Source organism: Erithacus rubecula, assembly GCF_903797595.1.
Source record: "Erithacus rubecula genome assembly, chromosome: 4".
NCBI lineage: Eukaryota > Metazoa > Chordata > Aves > Passeriformes > Muscicapidae > Erithacus > Erithacus rubecula.
Window position 1 is genome coordinate 5,922,717 of NC_136686.1, and position 23,352 is coordinate 5,946,068.

Sequence of the window (23,352 nt, forward strand, 5' to 3'; positions counted from 1 at the left end):
CATTGGCAAAATCCAAATAAACCTGGATATATGATTATATCAATGCTTTCCAGCCCCGAGTCAGGACACAGTGACCTAATGCAATACTCACCTTGCATACCCAAAGGCTCAGTGTTTCCTGTGCTGACTCTTCACCAGATAAACCAACCAGGAACCAAAGTTCCACTAAAGCTCACCCCAAAAAACACTGCCAAGATCACTGCAGACCTACAGCTACTGACAGGTCAGAAGGCAGAAAGATGAAAAGCTCCAAGGCTTAGTGAAAAACACATTTTGAGATGGAGCCTACAGATTTCTCTGGAGGAGCTTCCTCTTTTTTGGAAGCCTTTCCAGATCAAAGACAGCTCAAGGCAAGGACAGAAAGGAATCAGAGTCATAGAAGGGTTTGTGCTGGAAGGGACCTTAAACAGATCTCACCCTGAACCTCAAGGGGTACACAAAAAAATGCCCCTTCAACATTGCAGTGGGTCAGTTCATGTATTCTGATCATCACCGCTGTTACTCACTGTGATTTAGGGATTATGGAAGAAAATTCCTGAACCATCTCTTGGCAGAACTAAAAAAAAGGAAACAATCTCCAAGTCAGGATGTCAGAAAAAGAGTTCAAAGCCCACTTCTGCTAGAAGACTTCTATGTGATCTTGCAGACAAGTTTTCAGGCAAGAAGGGGATGACAACCATTTCTTTGTTGTCTAGAGTCTCATCCAACAAAGCTCTCAAAAAAGCCTCTCTGGACCGTGCACTTCCCCCCGTGGCTGCACAGAGCACAAGCCACACTCTCAGCCTCTGGGTGTCACTGCAACACCAGCCAAGCTCCCCCACCCCAGCCCTTGGCCAGAAGGAATTTTTCAAAGCAAACTCTCCCTACAAGATCAAAGGCAGAGGCTAAACAGTAAAAGCATCATTGAAAAGACATCTTTATTATAAAAGATATAGAAAATTAGAGTTAAACTTGTTTCTTGCACAATGTTAATTGCAGCAGTTATAAAAACCCACCAAGGTAAACAGTTGAGAGCATTTCTATACCACAGAAGGGTTTGCTGCTTGCCATTACACATGGCAGAGACATGCTCAGGATCAGTGCAGGGAGGATGGGCAGAGACCCAGGGGAGAGCTCCTTGTTTACTCCATGTGCACACACAACAGCACAGGGAAACACAACCCAAACTGCAGGATTTCAGCCTTGCTTTGCTGTTTGAGGCAGATGGTCCAGCTCCAAGCAAAGATGGGATTTATCTCTAAACATCAGAAGGGTTCAGTCACCTTGGACACTATCTTTGAGCTCTCCTTAAAGAAAAGTCATTTAAAATCCATTGATTCCTGTCTATGCCAGGGTGTTTTAACTTCCAGCAAAGTTCCCAGAACAAGTTCTTTTGCCAGTTTCCTCAGAAAGAGCTGCTTCTTACAGATTTCCTACCAAGAATTTAAAGTGGTGGCTGAGAGCTTAAACTTCCATGCCTGGGGAATTCCCTCATGGAAGCTCCATGCAGGAACCTGAGCAGCCACTCACCTCACACAGAAGGACTGTGCACTTGGCTGCCCTCACTGAAGGTTCAGACACAGGGAGGAAGAGGAAGAGTCACCACAGCCTGTGCCAAGGTACAGGATGTGAGACTTGAGCCATCCTCCAGTGCATGACAGACCCCCACTGCAGACCAGGATGGGGTACCAGGGACAAGAACAGGTAAAACACCCTCAGGTCTCCTTGGCATAAGCCAAAAACACATTGCTCCAGTTGACATTTTGAATATGGCTCTTGGGGGTTTTTTAAGGAAGAGCATAAAGCCACCACAGGAGATTGGTCCCTCATCTGTTTTTATACTACATTCTGCTTTGGGCACATGCAATTCAAATAGATAAGGAATGCATCCAGTCAGCAAGATTCCTGGTCAGTATCTTGCTAGCTGAATGCTGTTCTCACCCTTTAAAGGCAAAATTAAAAGATAACTAAAAATAAATAATTGTTTCAGCCAACTCCAGGGGAAAAAAAAAATTACCATTGGCTACAAAGAGCTTATTTACTTTTTTCTTTTATGGCAGCACCATCAAAAAAAAAAAGATACTATAGCAGAACAGAAACAAGACACAGGCTGTTCAGAAAGCAAATAGGAAGAGAAAATGCTTGTGTTCTCTTAGCAGCCATCTCTGTACAGAGACCAGATGACCAGCTTGCTACAGAACTACCCAACAGTGAAGGAAAAAGTCTTCTTGTCACAGACCAGTCCCCTTCCCGACCCCACAGTGCACACATACAACAGTTAACTCAGTGCAGTTTCGGTTCAAGTCACTCAGTTCAGCTTGCAAGGTTCAGTAACACTTCTTGGAAACCAGTGTGTCTGCAGCCACACATTTTGTACCTGTATTAGGAGATGCTCAGTTCCTGCTGGAAGAACTCCTTGTATGTCTAGTCCTTGTCCCTCCCCTCACAGCTGGACAGGCTGCCCACCCTTGAGAGCAAGTTGTGCACTGCCTCAGCAGACATTTCCACATGAAGGGAACAATCAGCAGGTTGCTTTCCAAGGCCTGGTTGATATTTCACGTACCCAAAGAGCAAAGTAGACCCCACAGGATCAATGCCTGTCCTTGACCACAAGTACAGGATTCTGCAGCTGGACACAAGCAGTTTGCAGCAGGCAGAGTGTGCCACAGAGGAGTCACAAACAGCATGTAGTGTACTGGACAGGTAACTGCTCTGCCAAGCTGGGCAAGCAGCAATCTCTTATTCAGCAGGACAAATTAGCAGTGGTAAATCCGGCACCACTGGCTGGTTGCTGATAATCATCTCACCACTCCCAAATCGTCTCTCTCCATTCCCACCAGTTATTTGGCAAGTTACAGAAGCAGTGGAGTTCTCTCCCCGGCTGGCTGGTCTTTCTGGAAGAACTCTTTGATATGCAGCAGCTTGTTGTGGATCCTCTCTCTCAGGGGAGGAATATGATGGCTGGGGTCTAAGACATTGGTGCTCCTACGCTCCCTCTCCCTCTTCCAGGTGAGATAGGGATGTGGTGGGAAGGGCACCTCGCTCCTCTCCCGCCGGAGCTGCACAGTGACCCCGCTGAGGGCCAGCATTGCCCACACCGACAGGATGATGAAGTCTGGAAAAAGAGAAAGATTCCTATAGCAAAGCAGAACATTCCTTGCTTTCCCAAGCACAAACACTGGACTAGTTTAGTGACAGAAAAGAATGAAGCATCATCCCCACATCCTCAGATGTCCAGAGTGATTCCATGCAGAGGCCAGGACACACAGGGAGCTGGGAAGTCTCTTCCCTCTATTAAGCCTTTGACTGCCCACTCTGCACGCTCCTCAGCAAGCTGCCAGCCCAAGTCTGAGCAGCACCTTTCACAAGGGCATTTGTCACAACCTGCAGGAAGGCTCCTGCCTTTGAGTCCACTCAGTATTGCTTTTGAAGGACTAGAATTTCTCATGTGGATGTTAAATCTCACACTGTGTTTTCCTTCCATCCCCTTCCTGCCCTCACTCACTGTTTACAACAGAACACCAAAGAGGCAGTGATTTCTCCTTAAAGAGTGAATAAAGCCTCAGGAGGACTCACCATTCTTTTGAAAAGGCACATTGGTGTAAGCTCTGCTGAAGTAATTGTTGAGGACCCTTCTGAGCACATCTAAGGTGATGTAAGAAAGGCTTGTGTAGACGTAACAAGCAATTGCCAGGATCACTGTGTAAGAGCCCACTATTCCAGAAGCCAGGATATTCAGCTAGATGGGGAGAAAAACCAAAGCTTTAGGAGACTGATGAACACTGTTTATTCCCCACCTCCCTAAGACAGTAGAATCACAGAATAGCTTGGATTGAAATGGATCTAAAAGCCTATCCAGTTTCAATCCCTTGTCATAGGCAGAGACACCTTCCACTACCTTAGGTCGCTCCAAGCTCTGCCCAACTGGCCTTGAACACTGCCTGGGATGGGGAAGCCACAGTTTTTCTGGACAAGTATTTTGTAATTTTTATCAGTTCTTCTGTGATAAATCAGCTGCACACACCTGTTATCCAGCCAAGCTGATAAGACAGCACAAGTCAACTAAATGCAGGTTTGAGTGGATGCTGCGTGCAAAACTACAAGTCATTCCTTTGCTTCTGGACCATTCAGCACAAGTGGGGCTGAACAGGAACTGCTTGCAACTAGCCCTGTGCTGAGCTTCACAGAGCTGTGCTAAGTTTTCTGTACATATTCCATGGGACAACCTTTTGCATTAAGAAATCTGACCCCCCACTTCTCCATCCCTCCTTCTGAAGGGATAGCACAGTTACTTACAATTCTTGGGCAGCCAACAAAAAGCACTGGAATCATCAAGGCTACACAAATAAAGGTCACCCAGAACACCACATCGTCACGAAAGACCCTGTAGTCTCCTGCCAAGACACCAGTGAGGGAAACATTTCTTTTTGCACAAGTGTTTGGGGTCAGCTTTATCCCCCAAAATTCAGTACATTCAGAAACACCTGGAGTACACTGTTGAAAAACCCAGCTTTTGAGCTCAAATCCTGACTGTTTAAGATGTATTGGAACAGTTACTCAAGAACAAAACATGTCCCAGTCAAGCACAGGTTCTGGACTCTGTGCTGGAACAGAAGATCTTGTCCATGGAACAGATATTTTTGACAAAGTACATATTCCTCACCTGGTAAGAATGAAAAGTATCAGAGTACTGCTGTCCAGTAAGAAGATGTTTTGTTGCCTCTATGGGTTTCTAAGCTAAAAGTCTGCATCTGACTCCAGAGTATGGTGCAAATGTAGTCATCACAACACCACCAGGCAAAAAATTCTTCTGGGCTTTAGGAAAATTAAATCACTCAAACCCTTCTTTGTTCCCCCTGCCTTCTAAGGCCTGTGGAATCACCAGAGGGGACAAGCTGACCTCCACCTGAATCACTGCTCCACTTGAATCAAGACCACCAAGGACTGCATGGATTATCCCAGAATCATGGCTTGAGTCAAACCAGATGACTGGAGGATGAAAAACTGTCCCAACCAAGGGACCTTAAAAAGAGAAGTTTTGAGACTGAAAATTGCAATAGAGTATAGCTGATGCTCTAATGTCCCAGAGGGACTCCAGTTCAGCAGGCTTACTGGATTTTAAGCAATTTGTCTAAGGCCTTTATGCCTGAAGCCTTTAAATTAGACTGTAGATTTTCTACTGGGATTTGTTCTGGACAGAGAACAAGAGAGCAAGCACATGCCTGGAGTAGAGCTGGTGTTACAGAGATGGCCCACAGTTAAAGTAGGAAGAGTCACCAAATTCTCTGCAAAACAGTTCCTTTTCCCCCAAGTAGTTTTAATTTCAGTGCAGCTGAAAGAAGCTTTCAGGTACATCCTATTTTTCCCAGCACTGGAAAGTTAAACATGCCACTAAGGTAAACCAGAGTGCCACTGACTCTTGAGCCATGCAGTGTGCCTGCAGCCCAGCAGGAACACAGCACTCACCAAGCAGAGGAGTCCAGTGCTTACCTAGGGGAGTAAAGAAGAGCGTCGATGAGAAGAGAAATCCCAACACAAGTCCAATAACAAACATGCTGAGCAGGACAGAGCCAAATCTCCACCAGCTCACAACCAAGAGCAGGCCTCCAATAATCCCGGCCACTGCTGTCAAAATGAGACGCACTGAAAGAGAAAAGAGAAAATTCCAGCGTTCTGGAAACTTCAGTTCCTGCAGTAACGTTCAGCAGCTTTATATATATGCATGTTTGGCTTTTTTTCAGTGAGTTTGCACGAGGTAACAAAAGTATCAGAACTTGCTTCATGCACTTTATTTAGATGCCAGCCTGCAGCTGGGACTGTGCTGCTGAAAGAAGGGAATGGAGGCCCTGGTACCAGGTACATCAGCTCCCAGTTCAAGTGGCTACAGCTATTGCACATGTATCAAAAAAGGAATTCTGAGGTGGGACAGACAAAGAACTAATTCTGTCTAGTCTAATAAGCTGGGCACAAATCACCTACTTCCATTTCACAGACAAAATCTGCATTTGATCTGAAATAGAGGTCCATGCATTGTGGAAGTAGGAACAAAGTACGTTGCAAATTTCCAGAGTTTCCAAACACCTCTTATCTTCCTTGGATAAACACTGAAGTTAAATCCAGCTACTAATTCTGCATCACCTTGATGCTGGAAAGAACAATTACTCTGTTGCATTTTCAGCCATTATGGCAATCAGAGCTCAATCACTCTGCTATCATCCTTCTTGAGGCTGGTCAACAGCACAACTGAGATTGTACCTGAAGAGTTTTTTGTCCTAACAGGGGTTTGGGAAGAGCACAGAATATCCTGGCACATCTACTCACCGTCATAACTAAGGCCAGTTACCCTTGTGATGAATACAAAGAAGACGAATGCTGCAACAATGAAGCCCATGAAGAATAAGTCTAGAGAAGAAGGAAAAAGAATTTAGCAAGCTTCACACCATACCCACTTCAGTGAATCTTCAGACATTTCACATTATAATGGAGAAGGAACATAACAGCTCACAAAAGGAGAGACAGAACATCTTGTTCTCAACAGGAGTGTCCTCAAGCACTATAGATAGTCCAAAATTACATATTTATAGCTACATTGCCCAGCATGCACCCTAGATCTAGGTTTCTATTCTTTGCACCCCAGAAACTTCCTGCTCTGAGCTTAAAGGCTCACAGCCTATAAAAGAAAAACAGTAGACCTAACTGGCACAGCAGCACTAACAAGTGAATCTTGGTAAAACACCACCATTCTAAGTTACACAGAGTAACATTTATTAAGTTCCAACCAGATTTATGAGATAAGATGAAACATTCTGTACCTGTTTTCCAGAATCTGTGTCCAAAAAAGCAGGTGAAAAGACCAAGAACAGCAAAAGCAGTGAAGAATACTTTGGTAGAGAGTTTACCTACAAGAAGAAAGGTAGGTTTAGCAGAGCATTTCACCCAGTAGTCCCAACAAAGAGATTAAGGTAAGGTCAAGTTGCTGTCACAAACTTTAGTGACAAAGTGAAAGCTGCCACTCTGTCAGACCTGCAATGCCTGAACCAACAGTTGACTTAGTAGGATCTTCAACAGAACATTGAAATAGTCATAGACTGATTAAGAAATTATTTTCCAAGTGCTCTGAATTAGAGAGATTTAGCCTAGGTAATTTTGTCCCACATTGTCATAGGACAACACTGAGTTTGACAAGTCACTTGTGTTACAGTATATAAGAAAATAATGAGAGCAAATCTTACTTTATAACCAAATTCTACCAATTACTAATGTCCCTTCTGCATTCATAATGGGAGTGGCACCTTTGCTGTTTCTGCTCAAATTCTATCATTATATAGCTTGGTACAAAGCAGCATTACTTGGTAGCTACTCCACTACTGGTGACATTATCTTCATTCTTATTTTGGATGACTGCCTCCTTTCGAAACACCTGCAGGCTACTGATTCCTGTTAGCACCAGAACAGATAGAAAAATCTGGCAGATGCCTAATCTAGTCTGTTTTATTAGCTGAGCTCCACATGCAGCATCTGCAGTCCTACAAATTATTTGAAATTATGTATCTAGTTTAAATGGATAAAGTTGGGGTGGCGCTACAGAGTTCAGAGTTACACATGCAAGCCATTTATTAAATTCTGTTAAGTTAAACCTTCAGTTGCTAACGGTTCTCCTTAGGCTCAATTCATCATTCTAGACTTCCACCTCAATCAACAAGACTTCACCATAAAGTAACAAAATATACACTGTGTAAAACAAAGACCTCCTGCACACATTGAAAAAATAATCTTGAATCATATTCAGCATGTTGGAGCACAACAATCTGCAGAGGAGTTGACAAGGACAACTCCCAACTTACTGAGGGAAGAGCAGTTATCTACCAGGTCAGCAAAGCTGCAGGCATATGTATGCACAGGTATGTATGCAGCAGAAGTGTTCCAAAGAGGATCCCACACGATGACATTGTAGATCACACCTTGCCCAGGAAGTGAGGAGAAGTAGACATTGGTCTTGTCATCGGCCGTCAGCGTAAGCATCTGGAAAAAGAATGATTTGTGTTAAAGGCTCAGAGGATGGAACCCTTCCCTCCAGCACCACTGTGTTTTCTGACAGGGGAAGATTCTCCCACTCCTGCTTTGCTCCTCCCTGCCCGAGGGCACAGTTCAGGTTCCCTGCCAGCCTACTGGCCTAGGTCTGGCCCCCGAGGCAGGCAAGGCTGCCATTTCACTCCTCCTTATGTCTCCCCTCCACAAAGATAAGCACAGGGGCAAACAGGAGCAGCAGTGCCCCACGGCTGGTACCCAGAGCTGGGGGCCCACCTTGATGCCGTTGGCTTTGACGCTGTGCACCCCAGACATTCTGCGTAGGTGGCTCAGGAGCCCCATCTCGGACAGGTCGTTCTCGGGCAGGAAGTACTGGTACACGTCATAGCGCAGCCGCCACCGCGAGCTCTCACCCGTCCCCGAGTCACAGGACGGGGGGCTCGCTCCTCTGCAAGGAAAAGCACATCAGCCACCTGCCCAGCACAGGCTCCAGACCTGACATTACTTTTCAGCAGTCACCTGTCCACAGGGTTTGCCTCTGCTCTTTAAAGGTGCACACCAGCAGCTAACTCAAAGCTGGGCTGCATTTGTGAGCACAGAACCACACAGAACCACTCTGGCACAAGGGGTTGGTACCTGCCTTTACACTTACAGAGGCTTCCTATTTATTGCCATAACCAGAATTTCGAGAGACCACAACAGCCAAAGACCACAGCACTACTGTTTGCCTCTCCTTGCAGTTCTGAAGAGTCTTCCCCACTCCTTGCCTATCACTTGTGACACCAGGCACCATTCAGGAAATTATGCCTTTTAACTTGAAGTCTCAAGTTAAACAAAACTCTGCGTCACTATCATGCTTTAGTACTAGTAAAGAAATAAAACTGGCTGTAACACACAATTGCTCCTCAAACAAATTAAGCTGTTACAAGGAATGGAAAGATCCAGTATTTACTGACTGCTTACATTTCTGAAGTTGCATAACCTCCCCCCACAAGATGTAACTCAACTTTTATCTCTCTCATGCAGTACCCGATTCTCCTCCTCCTTTTCACTATTTACATTTGTTGCAGCAAACAAGATTCCTGCCATGCAGCAGGATGGTTCAGCTGTTACACCAGGGTCTTATTTTAATTTTAGCCTTTTGACCAAACACAGGACAAAAAGTCTTGCTCAGTGCACTGAAGATTTCCACACACCTGGCGTATCCCAAGTTTGCAGGGGCAAACTTGATGTGTATATCAACCAATGTGTAGTCCAGGTAAATATTTGGATCCACTTCCAAGTCAAATTCTAGATTGCAGCCCCCAGGAATAGGATCTAGAACACAGAGAAGATAACTGCAGTTATGCACTTGCAGGCACGATTTGTTTGCTGAGCACAGAAAAACCTCAGGTTCTGGCCCTGCAGGCAGCAAAAGGGTTTCACTGCAGACTGACAGGTCTCCACACATGGGTGACTCCAGTGACTGGAGTGTTGGAATGGAAACTCCTGCCAGGTCCTGCACATGGCTCAGGGCAATCCCAAGCACCAACTCAGGCTGGGTGAGGAATGTATTGAGGGCAGCCCTAACGAGGAGAACTTGGGGATGTTGGCTGACCAGAAACTTGACATGACCCAGCAACATCTGCTCACAGCCCAGAGAGACACCAACATCCTGCATGCAAAGAGCAGTGGGCAGCAGGGCAAGGGAGGGAGGTTCTGCCCCTCTATTTGGCTCTGGCAAGACCTCACCCCAACACAAGAAGGATGTGGACCTGCTGGAGTTAGTGCAAAGGAGGACCATGGAGATGACCAGAGGGATGGAGCACCTCTCCTATGAGGAAAGGTTCTTAGTATGGGCTGTTGAGCCAGGAAAAGGCTCTGGGAGACCCTTCCAACAGCCTTCCCATACCTGAAGGGAGCCTACAAGAAAGATGAAGAGAGACTCTTGACAAGGCCCTGGAGTGACCTGACAAGGAGGAATGGCTTTGAGCTGAAAAAGGGTAGATTTTATTGAATATGAGGAAGAAACTCTTCCCTGCAAGGATGCTGAGGCCCTGGCACAGGCTGCCCAGAGAAGCTGTGGCTACCCCATCCCTGGCAGTGTTCCAGGCCAGGCTGGATGGGGCTCTGAGCAGCCTGGGATGGTGGAAGGTGTCTGTGCCCATGGCAGCAGGGTGGAATTGGATGTTCTTTATGGTCCCCTTCCAATTCAAACAGATATGTGATTCCATGATCACAAGCACAGCAGTTTTCTGTTCTAAGGCTTAAGTCATGGCAGGACCACAGAGTGCATCACAACTCACAATCCAGCAGTGACAAAAACTTTTTCAGCCCATTTCAAAAGAACTTCTGGTATCTCCATCAGATCTCTACCATGTAAGACTGAGAGATCAACACTTCATTTGCAGATGACTTGCCTGAGCAGAGCTGCATGCCCTGAGCACGTACCTTTCTCCATGTAGGGAATGGAGATGGCAGTGCTGAGCACCTGGCCAGCAGCCAGGGCACGCAGGTACCACGTACACACAGTCTGCTCCGGCCGGAGCACGGACACCAGCCCTCTGTCCACCCCCACTCCTGAGCTGTTCACCGACGGAGCCTGCACAGAAACAAACCACACAAACAAGCAGTTCTTCTTGAGAAGGCTTTATCACAGTTTGATAACATCCCTGTGTTTTGATAATGTCACAGGAGGCTATTCCTGCCACAAACCTGCCAGGCACACACATCGGTGCCAGTTACAACAGATCAGGCTCTGCCCAAAATGCATTTGTGCTTGGAATTGTCCAGCTCCACATGCACTTGGCCTTGGTGAACTGTATGAGCCCACCTCTCAACCTGTCAAGGTCCCTCTGCATGGCATCCCAAGCTGGTGAGAAAAGGGAGCTCTGACACTACACACTGCCTGGCTCAGGCTCAAAAACCCAAGTGATAAGTGTGGGACTACTAAAGAGCTGATAATCACAAGCAAGTTATCTAGCTAGTAGATCTGGCAATGGATTGACTAGTAAAAATGTAAAAGGCCTAGAATATCCCTCATAAAATGTTGTGAGGTGGGAGCAAGGAAGTATTTTGGGAACCTGCATATAGAAGCACCTTCCTATCTCCACCAGAACAGAGATGACTGTATGACAGCTGCCTTAACACCAGCAATGCCAAATGTTTCTGGGGCTAGGCCAGTGACTGACCCAAACCCTGGCACCAGCATCTCTTCTAGAACCAGTGTCCTTGAGCAAAGATCAGGCAGCAAGGACAGTATTCCAATTTCACAGCTGGAATGACCAGTTGACCTGCAGCCATGTCTTCAGCATGGAAAGTGCCTTTGGCCAAGGCAGCCACAATCACAGGCAAGGCTGTAAGGAAGCACATTGGACTTGGCAGACTTCAAGGTCTGGCTCAAGTTCATATTTCTAGAGGCAGGCCAGCCCTAAAAGCAGTGCAGCTGCATTTATGCATCACTGCCCTCGGCCTGGTAAGGCCCATGAATGCAAAGAGGATCTGGAGTGGCAGCAGAGGATTCTACCAAAGGCAAGCAAAGACTGAACAGGTGTAACAGTAATGCCTCAGCCCTGTAATCCTGGCTGTTTCACACGTACAAGGATGGCTGAGTTGGCTGACTTGTCTTACAGGTCATTCATCTTCTAAGCTTCCCAGGATATTTCTTGGCACTCAGTATATTCTGATTCAAAGATGCTGGTGCAGAGAGGACAACTAGACTGCAGCTGTCAGACCTCCATTTAACCACCTTCAGCTTGGTCAATGCTCTGTTCAAATACCAGTGACAGCCTCCCAGCATGACAACAAAAATCAGTATTTTAGATTAGGCTCATTTTGTCCCATTATTACTGGGATGCAGGGTATAGCAGCAGGAATGCTTTTATTGCTATTTAGAAGCAGCAGCTTTCACTGGAGTATGTGGAGGAATTTCTCCATTTTACCAAAGGAGAATTAGATTCAGGACAAGGAGCTGGGACAGAAACACATCCTACCTGCAGTTCAACCCAAGCCATGGGAACAGCAGATAACTAAACATCCCAAAGTGATAGTGTATGGGCATCTGCCAAACACACAGATCTGGTTTTAATATAACAAGCTGACTGACAATATCAGCTACAGTAGAGCCACATGACAAAGACACCACTTCCACCAAATAAAGAGCCTTGAAACATTTTCAAACCAGCTCAGACATCCCTTTAGCATTCAGTCTTTCAAAATAGCAGCTATGAGGTATAAGTACAAGAAAGGATTTCTGAAGATACAGTAACACTGTCTAAAAGTCAAGCAGGTGAAAGACACTCATTATTTATACAACTTCAGTTCAATAGTCCTACATGTACCAGAGCCAAGTCCTTTGTTGAAAGGGAGGCAGCACTCAACAGAAGTGACACTCTTACCTTATCAAAGGATATCACCACATCACTCTGCTGGGCATGCACTTGAAAAATAACCACAGTCACATTGCTGGCGATGTTCCTGATTACAGCCTCCACCGGATTGGTCTGGTTAAGTAGCACATTTCTGAATTTTCCCAAGGAGAGCTCAAGAAGACCTGCATTACAAAAAGAAAAAAAAGGGAAGATACAGGGTTTTTTTGGTCCAGAGGGAAACAATTATGCGGGAAGCCTGGAAGTTTCCAGTAGCCCAGTATTAGTCAGCTGGGAGTAGAGCAGGATGTTGCTTTGTGCTGCTCTCATCCTGTGAGCTGTACCAAGCCCTCAGAGACTGCTGAGAGCACAGAGCTGTACCTGCAGATACAGGCACAGCCAGGGTACCTGCCCTGCAGCCTGGCACTCACCTGAGCACAGGGCTTCCTGCCAGGAGTCAGGATTTGATACAGCTGAGCTCACCAGCCCAGCCAGCCAGCTACACTCCAGAAAGTCAGTAAGAGAAGATACTGAGGATTGCCTGATCTTTGGCAGATACAGGCAGGTATGTTTGTATCAGCCAGCCAATTTAAACAACACCCATCAGACTTTCCAGATTAACTCCTACAGACCATGAGAACTGGAGTCAAGTTCCAGAAGACAGAGTCAAATCTGTAGTTTACATACACTTACCCACTTTCAGCTATTCCATGCTTTTTCCTGCTAAACAGTTTTTTATCATTAGGACTGCTGCATCCCCATCTCTAATTTTTCCTAATTTTTCCCGGTCACAGTCTGGACCATTTCTTCTTACAATGGGCATAACCCCATGATCCACTGTCATTTTAATTTAAAGAGAACCACATGACCTAGGATATAAGATCTTTGAGAATAAGCTTTGGCTTGCCATTCAGGCCCTGCAAGCAAGCCTGGCTTCTCCTGGGTTCTGAGGAACAGAGGATGCAAGGGAGTAAAGCAAAGCAGCCACACAGAAGCCACAAGATGATCTTTGGTTGGTGGCAGCAACCAGAATCCACAATGCCTTCCAGGCTTTTCCCTGAATTCCTCTGCCTGCCTCTCTACCCAAACTAACTTAAATTTACCAAGCCTGAACACACACTCACACTTCCTCAATGAAGTTGCCTCTGGAGGAAAGGGTTGGTGCTGCCAAGTTCCCCAACACAATCACCAGCACCACCATTCCAGGGACACTTGCTGGTGACACAGTGGGGCTCCCATTCACAAGAGAGGGGACAGTTTTCTTACCTGAAACTACACCCAGTACTCTCTAACTGCTTTCCTGTTACTTTTATCTCTCTCCTGCCAAGAATTGGCATCATTGGCCAGTTTCTTTGCCTCTTGATATGTAAACAGAGGGAAGCTCCCATCCTCATGCCCCTCAGCTCACTACACAGTGAGGGAAGGAACTTCAGTCCTTACATGCTCACTCCCAAAATTCAATTAATACCAGTACTGCATCACAAATAAAACTTCAGCTAAAATATGGGGGGTCACAAACCACTTTAGAAGAAAAACATTTTCCATTTTTCTGCTCCATCATCTGCAGTTTGTGTTAAGGTGGAAGTTTCTGCACCAAATTTTCACACAGTAACTAATGTAAAATTAAAGCTGAAAAAAAACCCTTTGTGTATCCTTCAGTTTCTGATTCTTCAGAGTGCCTTGGGCAGCATTCAGATACCCTCAGATCTTTCCCCACCAGCTCAAGTTCTACCAGAAATACAAGTAGTGGTATGAATGCTAAAGAAAACCATTCAGAAGGCACAGACTACACATCTATACACTCAGAAATGTACAGTGAAAGCTTACAATGCAGGAAAAATATTTTTTCTTTGATCTTTAAAACATTCAGCAGAGCTTCCTGAACCACAAGACATTCACATTTAAAGGTCTTTCAAGAAAAAAGCTGAAACCATACACATTCTGTGTGTGATCTACATCAAGGGGAAAAACTGCATTGCTCCGCCTTGTTTCTCACCTCCACTCCTGCCCATCCCCAGGGGCCTCTGCATAAATAAGGACAGATTCGTCAGCAAGACACAGCCACTACTTCAGCGTGATCATGAGACTCTAAATGTCAGAGGCACTCTCTCTCTCAAGTTTAATTAGCGTGGTGAATTAAGGTATGGTGTTCTATATTGCTTTACTGTTTGCATAACTGCTCCGAGAGCAGCACATGTGACACACGTTATCCCAAAGTCTGGACACAGAGCAGAGGCTCGGGGTGAAAAACAAGAACATCTACACCCATCACACAAGTACTGTTCAGCTTGCTGCTCACAGGCTCCTTGAAACACATTTCCAGCCAGGTCTAAAAGATGGCAAGCACTGCAGAGCAACAGAACTTTCTTACAGGTTTTTGGAAGAGAATTGCTCACAGCCACAGACCACAGCAACCTTCCAGCCTTCATCTCTGTCATCTGAACAAGTCACTCCTGCTGCACTGAGACAGAAAGGGAAGATGCTGAGCAAGACTAATTGATTAAATTATCAGCTCACAGTTCACCAGGTCTATTGCTATCACCAGCTCTCTGGTTCTAATACCAGACAGGTATTAGACTCCCTGAGCCACAGAGAGCTCAGTCTTGTCCGACATCCTTGTAAGGACAGGCACAGAGATCTCCATGAGCACACAGTGAGACACAGCATGCAATCTTCTCCTTTGGAGAACTCCATCGACATGGAGGCAGCCCACCAGACAGGTCTGCAGGACCAGCAGCACAGCTACCACCACCTCACAAGTGAGAGAGTTGATCAGCAAGGCAGCAACAGACAGGAGCCAAACCCAGGCACCCCAGCTTGTTTTATTGTTTCCAACAGTGAACGTCTGGGAACAGTCTCAAGTGCCAGGCTACTCCCTCTTCCTGTAGGAAAAACTGTAACAGTTCTGAACATGAATGTAATTTTGGATTAGATACATGAGAGGAACCCACACTGCTACAGAGCTTATCAACTGAGCAGATGCTCAAAGGAAGTCAGCTCGGTTGCTGAAACCGAGCACTGGGCATGTATTAGTCCATACACAGCACCAGAACCAGAGCACAGACAGTCCTGCACACAGAGCTGGTGAGCACAGCAAACAGCCCACTCTGTCACCCCACACTATCTCTTCTCTTACATGAAGGGCAGAACCAGCAAAAACAGCAAAGAAATAGAACCTCCTGGAGCTCTTCTGGGATCAAAATCCCTTATTCATAAGTTTAAACAAGACAATCAACTCCAGAGCCTCTGCACTTGTTATCCCTTCCCTGTGACACAGTTTCCCCAACATGCTACACCCAGCTTGAACCGTTTCCACTATGCTGATTCAGTGCCAAGCTCTTGGTTCCTCTGATGCTTGGAGTAAACCACATTTCCAGCTCCAACAGCCAAGTGTCACTGCCCACCACCACAGAGCAGTTAACCACACAGGGCTCTTGATTACACCTAGCACAAGTGAAGAAATGCCACTGCTGCCCACACAACACTCTTCAGCTACAAAGCCATGCTCAAACTTTATGCTTGCCTCAGAGAGGTCCTGTGCAGTCAGAGAAAACACATTTCTACTGGGTGCCAAGCACCTTGCAGTGGATAAGCAGAACAACCTGATGTAAGCAAGCTCAAGGAGCCAAGGAGAACTTTCCAGTGCAGGGAGTACAACAACAAGTAGTCACATGAAGACATTTAATGAAGTGCAAGCTCAGACTGACAACCAGTTTGAGTAAGAAAAACATTAGCATACAGTTACTTAACAGAATAAAGCCTGGAGCCATATCCTATCAGACCTGTAAGGCCATGCAGGCACAGATGATGGGAGAGTCTGGCTACAAGGTCTCTGTCTTCCCACACTACTGTACCCCCCAGAAAATACAGCACCTACCCCACTCCCAAAAGAAGCAGGAACATTTCTGAAAGCTTCTGAACTTTGACTGTGTGTGTACTGAGACTTAGAACAGCTTGGTGCTTAAAGCAGATGACACCACACAATGTAGCTTGTCAGCATCTGCACCGTTCCCATCCCAGAGGACGATTCTGTTCAGGCTAGAGGTCTTTACAGCCTGAAAAGTGAGGGAAGAGTTTTGTGTGAATTTACTATAAAGCATCGTCTCTACAGCTGGCACAAACACCTTCAGTCCTTTAGAAAAGCTCCCTTTAAAAAGCACCACTCAGTCCTGATTGCACTATAAATTCACTTTAGCTTTTCCAACACTAAACAGCCTGGATTGGATGTAGCAAACACAGCCAGCTGAACTCCTCCTCAGGAGGACAGAGCTCCCTGGAAGACAACAAACACAATGTATAAAACATTTCTGCACTAAGACCAAGTTTGTGCAGCTATAGCCCATCAGAAGCCCAGAGACTTAACACAGGCCATCGTGAAAAGATTTTACTAATCAGCACTTTTAAAATGAAGCAGAACCTTCAAGGATCAGGAGTCAGCAGAGCCCATCCCTACAAAGTGGGTGTTCACAACTAAAAAACTACAAGACAATTTCAAATCAGTGAACCATTAAGCAAATGGCCTTGTTTAAAGGCCCTAATGATCAGCTAGACTCTGGTACACAAATTACACATCTTATTAGCTTTTCACCAGGGAAATACTTTCCCCCTCCACCCTCAATCACGCAAGGAAAAACAGCAACAGGGTACTTCAAGGCAAAGCAGTTTGCTTAATCTCATAGTTGCTTTGCTTTTTTACATATTGTAAAAAAATTACTCAACACATGACCCATTTTCATCAAGTCCAGGAGACAAACTGCTTGTTAGCATTAAGATAAACATTGAGGTCTAAGAACCCTGAGCCTTCATGCTCACACTTGCTTGCCACCATCAGGTGCCCAGCCAAAGCTTTTAGGTCCTGCAAGAAACAGGGAATACCCGGCTCTCCATTAGGATCTTGGGCATGAGATTTGGGCAGAGAGAAGCCTTCCACACCTCCCAGATGCTGTTCTGCAGCCCTGCAAAGTATCCCAAGAGTCTCCTTCGGGACAATTAAACTTCATTCATTCAAGGCCAGGTTGGGTGGGGCATTGACCAACCTGGTCTAGTGGAAAGTGTCCCTGCCCATGGCAGGAGGATTGAAATGAGATGAGCTTTAAGGTCCCAAACCTTGATTCTATGGTTAGAAACAAGTACAAAAATACAGCAAAACTAAGAGAAAGAGGCTTATATCAGCCCTAACATGAAGGACTGCTTGCTTATCTCTGAATTATGTCTGAGAGGAAACTGTTTATTTTTTCCTTTATTTGAACAGATAAGAGTTTAACCAGAAAAAAAAAAAAAAAAAAGACTGTAAATCTTCCCAAACCATACTTATTATAGCACACTTAACTCTGGACTCCTATTTCAGTCACATGGAAATTACAAAAACACAAGGAAATTATTAAAAAAAAACAAAAAACAAACATGCCAAATAAAGTCAGATTACATCAGTACAGACAAGTAACTTTAGGAATCAAGCTGCAAATTGCAGGTTTTGCTCCTTTCCCTATTTTTATAGCGTTTTCAATCCACCATCCACTAGGGCGGTGGGAGCCCATGACCACCTGTACATGGTCGGGTGTGAAAAAAAACTCAAGCAAGCAAAACCAAACCTCGTTCCCTTTGTCATGTAAACTCCTGTTCACAGGTAGCGAATGCCGCCTTGTTTCTGTACAGGGAATGCAGCCCTACACCAGCTGTACCGCATCCCCGCAGCGGCGCGGTGAAAATGATTCCGAATTAGCCACGAAACAGTTAAAATTATGGCGTTCACGGCAATTAAGGTACAAACAAACAAAAAAACCCAACAACAACAACAACAAAAAAAAGAGGATACGGAGGGAAAGGGGAAAAATAAAGAGGGTGGTTCTCCTTGTCCGCATGAAAGATTAAGATAACCATAAACACACACAGCGTTTCTGGAGGCAGCTTTGCTCCGCGCTGCTGCTCATCGCTCCGGACAGCGGCCAGCACCAGCACCGGGAATACTCCAGGAGGCTGTGCAGCCGCAGCAAGCCGCTGCCGCTGGACATTCCCCCGGGCACAGGCACAGCCCCGCAGTTCCCGGTACGAGCCGCGCTCCTCCGGCCGCTAATGGCGGCCGCAGCCCCGCGCGCCCCCGCTGCGGCGCACACCGCCCTCACCTGAGGCTCCGCCATGGCGCAGGACCCCCAGGAGCAGCAGGAGCAGCGCGGGGAGAGGCGAGACCCGCATGGCGCTGCGGAGGGAGCGGGCAGGGGGCTGAGGCCGGGAAGGGCCGGGCGGCCGGGGCGGGGCGGGCGGAGCGGGCGGGGCCGGCCCGGCAGCGCCGCTCCCGCTCCCTCGGGCACCTGCGGAGGGCCCGGCCGGGAGCGGCGGGGGTTGCGAGGGAGCTCCTGAAAATGCACGGAGGGGTTTGGCGTATTGGGACCTGGGGCTTAAATCTGCTTAAATCTTTTGGGAGACACCACCTCCCCAACAAAATCCTCAGCCAGCCGTGCCGTGGGAAAACGCTTTGGGGGGATTAGTTTGTATCGTTGCTGCACCCACAGCATCAGTGACAAGGCTACAGAGTGGATATTTACAAAGGCGTGTAGCGACGGGATAAGAGAAATGGCTTCAAACTGACAATGATCAGGTTTAGGTTGGGTCTTAAGAATAAATTACTCCCTGCTGAGGCCCTGGCACAGGGAAGCTGTGGCTGCCCCATCCCTGGCAGTGTCCAAGGCCAGGTTAGGATGGGGCTTGGAGCAACCTGGGACAGTGGGAAGTGTCCCTGCCCATGGCAGTGAGTTGGAAAGAGATGATCTCTAAGGATGTCCTGGGAGAAGGCTGGCATTGTACCCAGCTGTCAGAGATGAGAAAGACAGGCACAAACCAACTGGCACAAATGGCGTTTATTCTTCAATGCCTGGACTCAGAAGCCGAATGCTGGCTTTGATTTGGCTTACTGGGAACGCTACACTCTGGCTTTTCCCTGCTGGGATCGGGGCTGGATTGGAGCACCCGAGCGCTGCTGCGGCCTTCAGCTGGGATCAGAGTGACCGCTGCACAGCGTGGCAGGAACACAGTCACTTATGTTGGAAAAGACCTCTGAGATAAAGTTCAACCTGTGACTGAACGCCGCCGTGCCAATCAGACCGTGGCACCGAGCGCCAAGTCCATCTTTCCTCAAACACCCTCAGGGACGGTGCCTCCAGCCCGTTCCAAGGCCGCGCTGGGAGCGGGACGTCCCTGGCGCCCAACCGCTCCTCCCGGCCGCCAGGGGGCGCCCGCGCCCCGGGCCCCGCGCCTCAGGGCGGCAGCGGCCATGGCGGACCGGCTGACACAGCTGCAGGACGCCGTCAACTCGGTGAGGCGGCCGCTGCCTCCGCTCTCCCGGGGCCGGGGGCCGCGGCACGGGCTGTGCGGGGATGCGGCCCCCCAGCCGGGGGAACGGGATGCTGGGCGGGCGGGGGTGAGGCGGCTGTAGCGGGGTGATTAACGCGGTGTTAATTGTTGGCGGCAGCTCGCGGACCAGTTCTGTAACGCCATCGGAGTGCTGCAGCAGTGCGGCCCCCCGGCCTCCTTCAGCAACATCCAGACGGCCATAAACAAGGATCAGCCCGTGAACCCCACCGAAGGTGAGTCCGGCTTCCTGCGTCCCCTCCTCGGGAATGCGGAATCCGGCCTGGCTAATAACTCCCCCCTAGCTGGTGGAGTGATGGAGGTTAAGTCGCGAATGGGTGTCGCGTTTTCTGCATAACATTGTGAGAGCGGAGTTGTGCTTGTTTCTGAAAATTCTGACAATTCCCTGATTGCCTGAGTTGTGCCGTGTTTTGTGCAGAGTATGCCCAGCTGTTCGCAGCTCTGATCGCTCGCACTGCCAAGGATATCGATGTTCTCATAGATTCCCTGCCTAGTGAGGAATCCACAGCAGCTTTGCAGGTAGGAGTTTTCCTAATTCCAGTATCAGAACACTCCTGATAGCAAAATTCCTCCTTTTTAAAAAAAACACATCTTTTCATCACTAAGCCGTGTCGTCATTGAAAAATGATGTTAGTACAAACCTGAGTTTTTCGTGAGGGAAGCCTGTGAGTTCTTTGTAGGCTTAGTGGAAATACTGAACTTGCATCTAGTTCTAAATAAGATTATAATCAGTGACAATATTTAGATGTAGTTTTCTATTAAAATAATAAAAAAAAGTCGTTTTATCACACCACCACTATACTGGAAACTGCTCACCCTTTTTTTTCAGATATTGACAGAACAGATGGAACAGTACTGATGCTTTGTGCATTGTTTTATTCTTTTTTTTCCCCCTTTGGGTAATACGCCATATCGTCTCACATTTCATTTTATAGGTGCAGAACCAACCCTACAGAAGTCTTTTGTTCTTTCACACTGTTTCTGCTTAAAGAGTTTGCAGAACTTACTTTAACTTCTTTAGCTGTCTTTTCAATAACAAGGAGTCTTCCTTTGAAACAGTCAGACTTGGGTTTTGGTTTGGTTTTTTTTCTGTTATTTCACAGATTTGATCTATTAAAACCATCTTTTGTTTTTTTTCTTTTTGACTCTTAACGGCTGGATTTACATCAAGTATTTTTTTTAATGCATAAAGGATGCAGAGTGCTGTTTCCCTGACAAACCTGATGATCACCTTTAAGATCACCTGAAAGTTTTAAACCTACATTTATACTCTGTAACCATTCAAAAGTTTTACAGAAGATTGACACCAAATGAGTTAAAGCGAAATGACTTGGCAGTGGCTTCACGTTTGGTTTTAAACAGAGGAGGTTAAATTTGGGAACTTTGCTAGTCACAGTAATTGCTGAACATCCTAATTGGGCTCATTAACACCAGCATAATTTCCTGTAAATGCATTTTTAATAGCTGAAGATAGAATGCCTGCTGCAGACAAATTCCACTTTCTTCCCTGACTGAGCAGGGTCTGATCACAGTGGCAGTGGTGTGAGCAGAGCAGGGTGCTCCAGAAGGAGGAGCTGATTATCCAGTAGGGATGTGCTTTCCTTAGAGGTGATACTGCCAGTTTCTTGCTGTCTTTATGAAGAACTTCATGTCACAAAAATTTCTGATACTTTCTATCCAGTATGATTTTAAGATAAATTAGTTTGGATTCCGTCACTTGGATTCCAGTTTTGATTTTTATTTTCTGTTGCTTAATTTGGTGCAGGATTAAATTAATTCTGATAGTCTTCAAAGGAATGGTGTTGAAGATGCTTGAAATACTCTCAAATATGCACTATAGGTTTTGTTGAGAAGTGGCAGATAATACTTGGTTAATAGAAATGTACTTAGGCTGATCTGCTTTTTTTTATACTAAAGTTGTCTTGGTGTATGTTTCAGATCTGAGTCTTGAATGATAAAAGGAGCTGCTACACAAATGCTCAACACGATTTATCTGCCCCTTTTGAGTGCCCTTTTGGTGATGTTGACAGTACAAATTCTGCTCTAATCTGTGAATTAGTTGCAGTCAACTATTAAACAAAATAACCTTTTCACTTTTTCTCAGCTGTTCCCTCAGCATCCTGGAGTAGCAAAGTCACTTTGGGGTTCTGTTGAAGATCCTTGCTTTTTTGCCTAATATCAAAAGAGGAAACTCTTTGCAACAGTGTTAAAATAGTAAAACAAAAAGCAGACCTTTATTGGAAGCTTCCAAGTGTCCCAATGGTCATGGGCACACCCAGCATCAGGTTCCCAGGATTTTATGAGTTTAAGAAATTAGCATACCTAATAAACATTGTCCAGTCATTAGAAGAGTATTTGGTGAGGTAGTTTTCCCTGCATTCTTTTGCACTGGAGTTGTTCCAGGGGCTTCTTTGCCCCATTTCTTGTGTGCTCTCAGATTCTGGTTGGAAAACAAAACATCCTGGTCAGGCTTCTTCATAAGAATGGGACTAAACAGAATTCCAAGTATGCATTAGAAGGGTTAGCTTATTTTTCTAAAGGGAAACGGTAGGAAAAACACTAGGACTATGTGACAGTAGCATGTAGAGCTACAAATGTGTGAAAAATACATCAAAAGCCAAAAAGCTTTGGGCATCATCCCGGTTTTGCTTTGAAGGCTGAGAGCCTGTACCGGCTGGAGGAGGAGAACCACGAGGCGGCGGCGCGGCTGGAGGAGGTGGTGTACCGCGGGGATGTGCTGCTCGAGAAGATCCAGAGCGCCCTGGCCGACATCGCCCAGTCGCAGCTGAAGACGCGCAGCGGCTCCCACAGCCAGCCCCTGCCCGACTCGTAGCGCCAGGGGGCAGCGCGGCCCTGCCCGAGAGCCTCGGGAGCGCCTCGGGATGCGCCGGGAATGGATGGGCTGGCCCGGCCGTCCCGCGGGCTGGCCCGCGGCGGGAGCGGCGCCTTTGGCACAGCTCGCTGCGGGTTTTGTGTGAGAAACGCTTCTACGAGGGCTCTGTTCAGGATCTCCCTGCATTGATGTGTGTTTCCTTGACTTGAAATGAGCTTTCTGTTCACAAATACGACTTCAATCGAATTTGTTACATATTAGAAATGTTTATATAAGATAATCCCACTATGGTGGTTTTTTTTTTTTTTGTAAACATCAGACACACATGAGCTGGCCAGACAGTGCTGTGAGGACAATGATGGTCATCTGTTTTAATTAACAGCACTGGTAATGTTGATTGGCTGGTTTACCATCCTATACAGGGCATATGAAAGGAAAAGTAAACTGATGCTTACAGAGTGATTGTTCTTGTCATTGGCATTGCATTTACAAAGAAATAAACCTGCAGGTGTCTGATATTGACATTATTATTGTTTGTAATTCACAAATGAGCCTTTGAGTCCATTTTGCCACTGACACTTGCTCTTACTTGCTTGTGCTATTTCTTTGCTTTTGCTGATATTCTGTATTCTCTTGGCAACTAGTGAGTGCCTCTGAAGCAGGCAGTGATGAAGAAGCATTGGATGACTGGATAAAAATCAGTGAGAAAACTGAAAATTGCTTATTACCTGAAGTTGCTTTTCAGTGTGAGCAGTGGCTGCTATATGAATGCTGTGATCATAAGCAGCAAGATTCCTGTTG

The 23,352-nt window shown here is 46.4% G+C and overlaps 2 protein-coding genes across 2 annotated transcripts; one reads left to right on the top strand and one right to left on the bottom strand.

Annotated features, from left to right (window-relative positions):
• Positions 1-900: 900 nt before the first annotated feature.
• On the bottom strand, positions 901-18,601 carry TM7SF3 (transmembrane 7 superfamily member 3). Its single transcript, XM_079304232.1, has 12 exons — positions 18,476-18,601; positions 12,384-12,538; positions 10,438-10,588; positions 9,204-9,324; positions 8,284-8,455; positions 7,824-8,001; positions 6,792-6,878; positions 6,301-6,381; positions 5,470-5,622; positions 4,276-4,373; positions 3,556-3,718; positions 901-3,094 (listed from the first exon to the last, which is right to left on the bottom strand). Exons 1-12 carry the CDS (start codon positions 18,543-18,545, stop codon positions 2,832-2,834), a joined length of 1,692 nt encoding a protein of 563 aa, XP_079160358.1. The 5' UTR covers positions 18,546-18,601; the 3' UTR covers positions 901-2,831.
• A 707-nt stretch (positions 18,602-19,308) lies between these two features.
• On the top strand, positions 19,309-23,067 carry MED21 (mediator complex subunit 21). The gene is made up of 4 exons (XM_079304159.1): positions 19,309-19,662; positions 19,819-19,933; positions 20,137-20,237; positions 22,375-23,067. The coding sequence occupies exons 1-4, from the start codon at positions 19,621-19,623 to the stop codon at positions 22,549-22,551; spliced, it is 435 nt and encodes a 144-aa protein (XP_079160285.1). The 5' UTR covers positions 19,309-19,620; the 3' UTR covers positions 22,552-23,067.
• Positions 23,068-23,352: the final 285 nt, after the last annotated feature.

What these genes read in the sequence shown, in the direction of transcription:
- TM7SF3 (XM_079304232.1), bottom strand. Translation starts at nt 18,545, where the DNA reads ATGCGGGTCTCGCCTCTCCCCGCGCTGCTCCTGCTGCTCCTGGGGGTC. An exon ending in TCAAAGCCAACGGCATCAAG is followed by an intron (nt 8,002 to 8,283) that starts GTGGGCCCCCAG and finishes TTCTTTTTCCAG; the next exon opens with ATGCTTACGCTGACGGCCGA. An exon ending in TGTGCCTTTTCAAAAGAATG is followed by an intron (nt 3,095 to 3,555) that starts GTGAGTCCTCCT and finishes CTCTTTTTCCAG; the next exon opens with ACTTCATCATCCTGTCGGTG.
- MED21 (XM_079304159.1), top strand. Translation starts at nt 19,621, where the DNA reads ATGGCGGACCGGCTGACACAGCTGCAGGACGCCGTCAACTCG. An exon ending in TGCAGGACGCCGTCAACTCG is followed by an intron (nt 19,663 to 19,818) that starts GTGAGGCGGCCG and finishes TGTTGGCGGCAG; the next exon opens with CTCGCGGACCAGTTCTGTAA. An exon ending in AATCCACAGCAGCTTTGCAG is followed by an intron (nt 20,238 to 22,374) that starts GTAGGAGTTTTC and finishes TTTGCTTTGAAG; the next exon opens with GCTGAGAGCCTGTACCGGCT.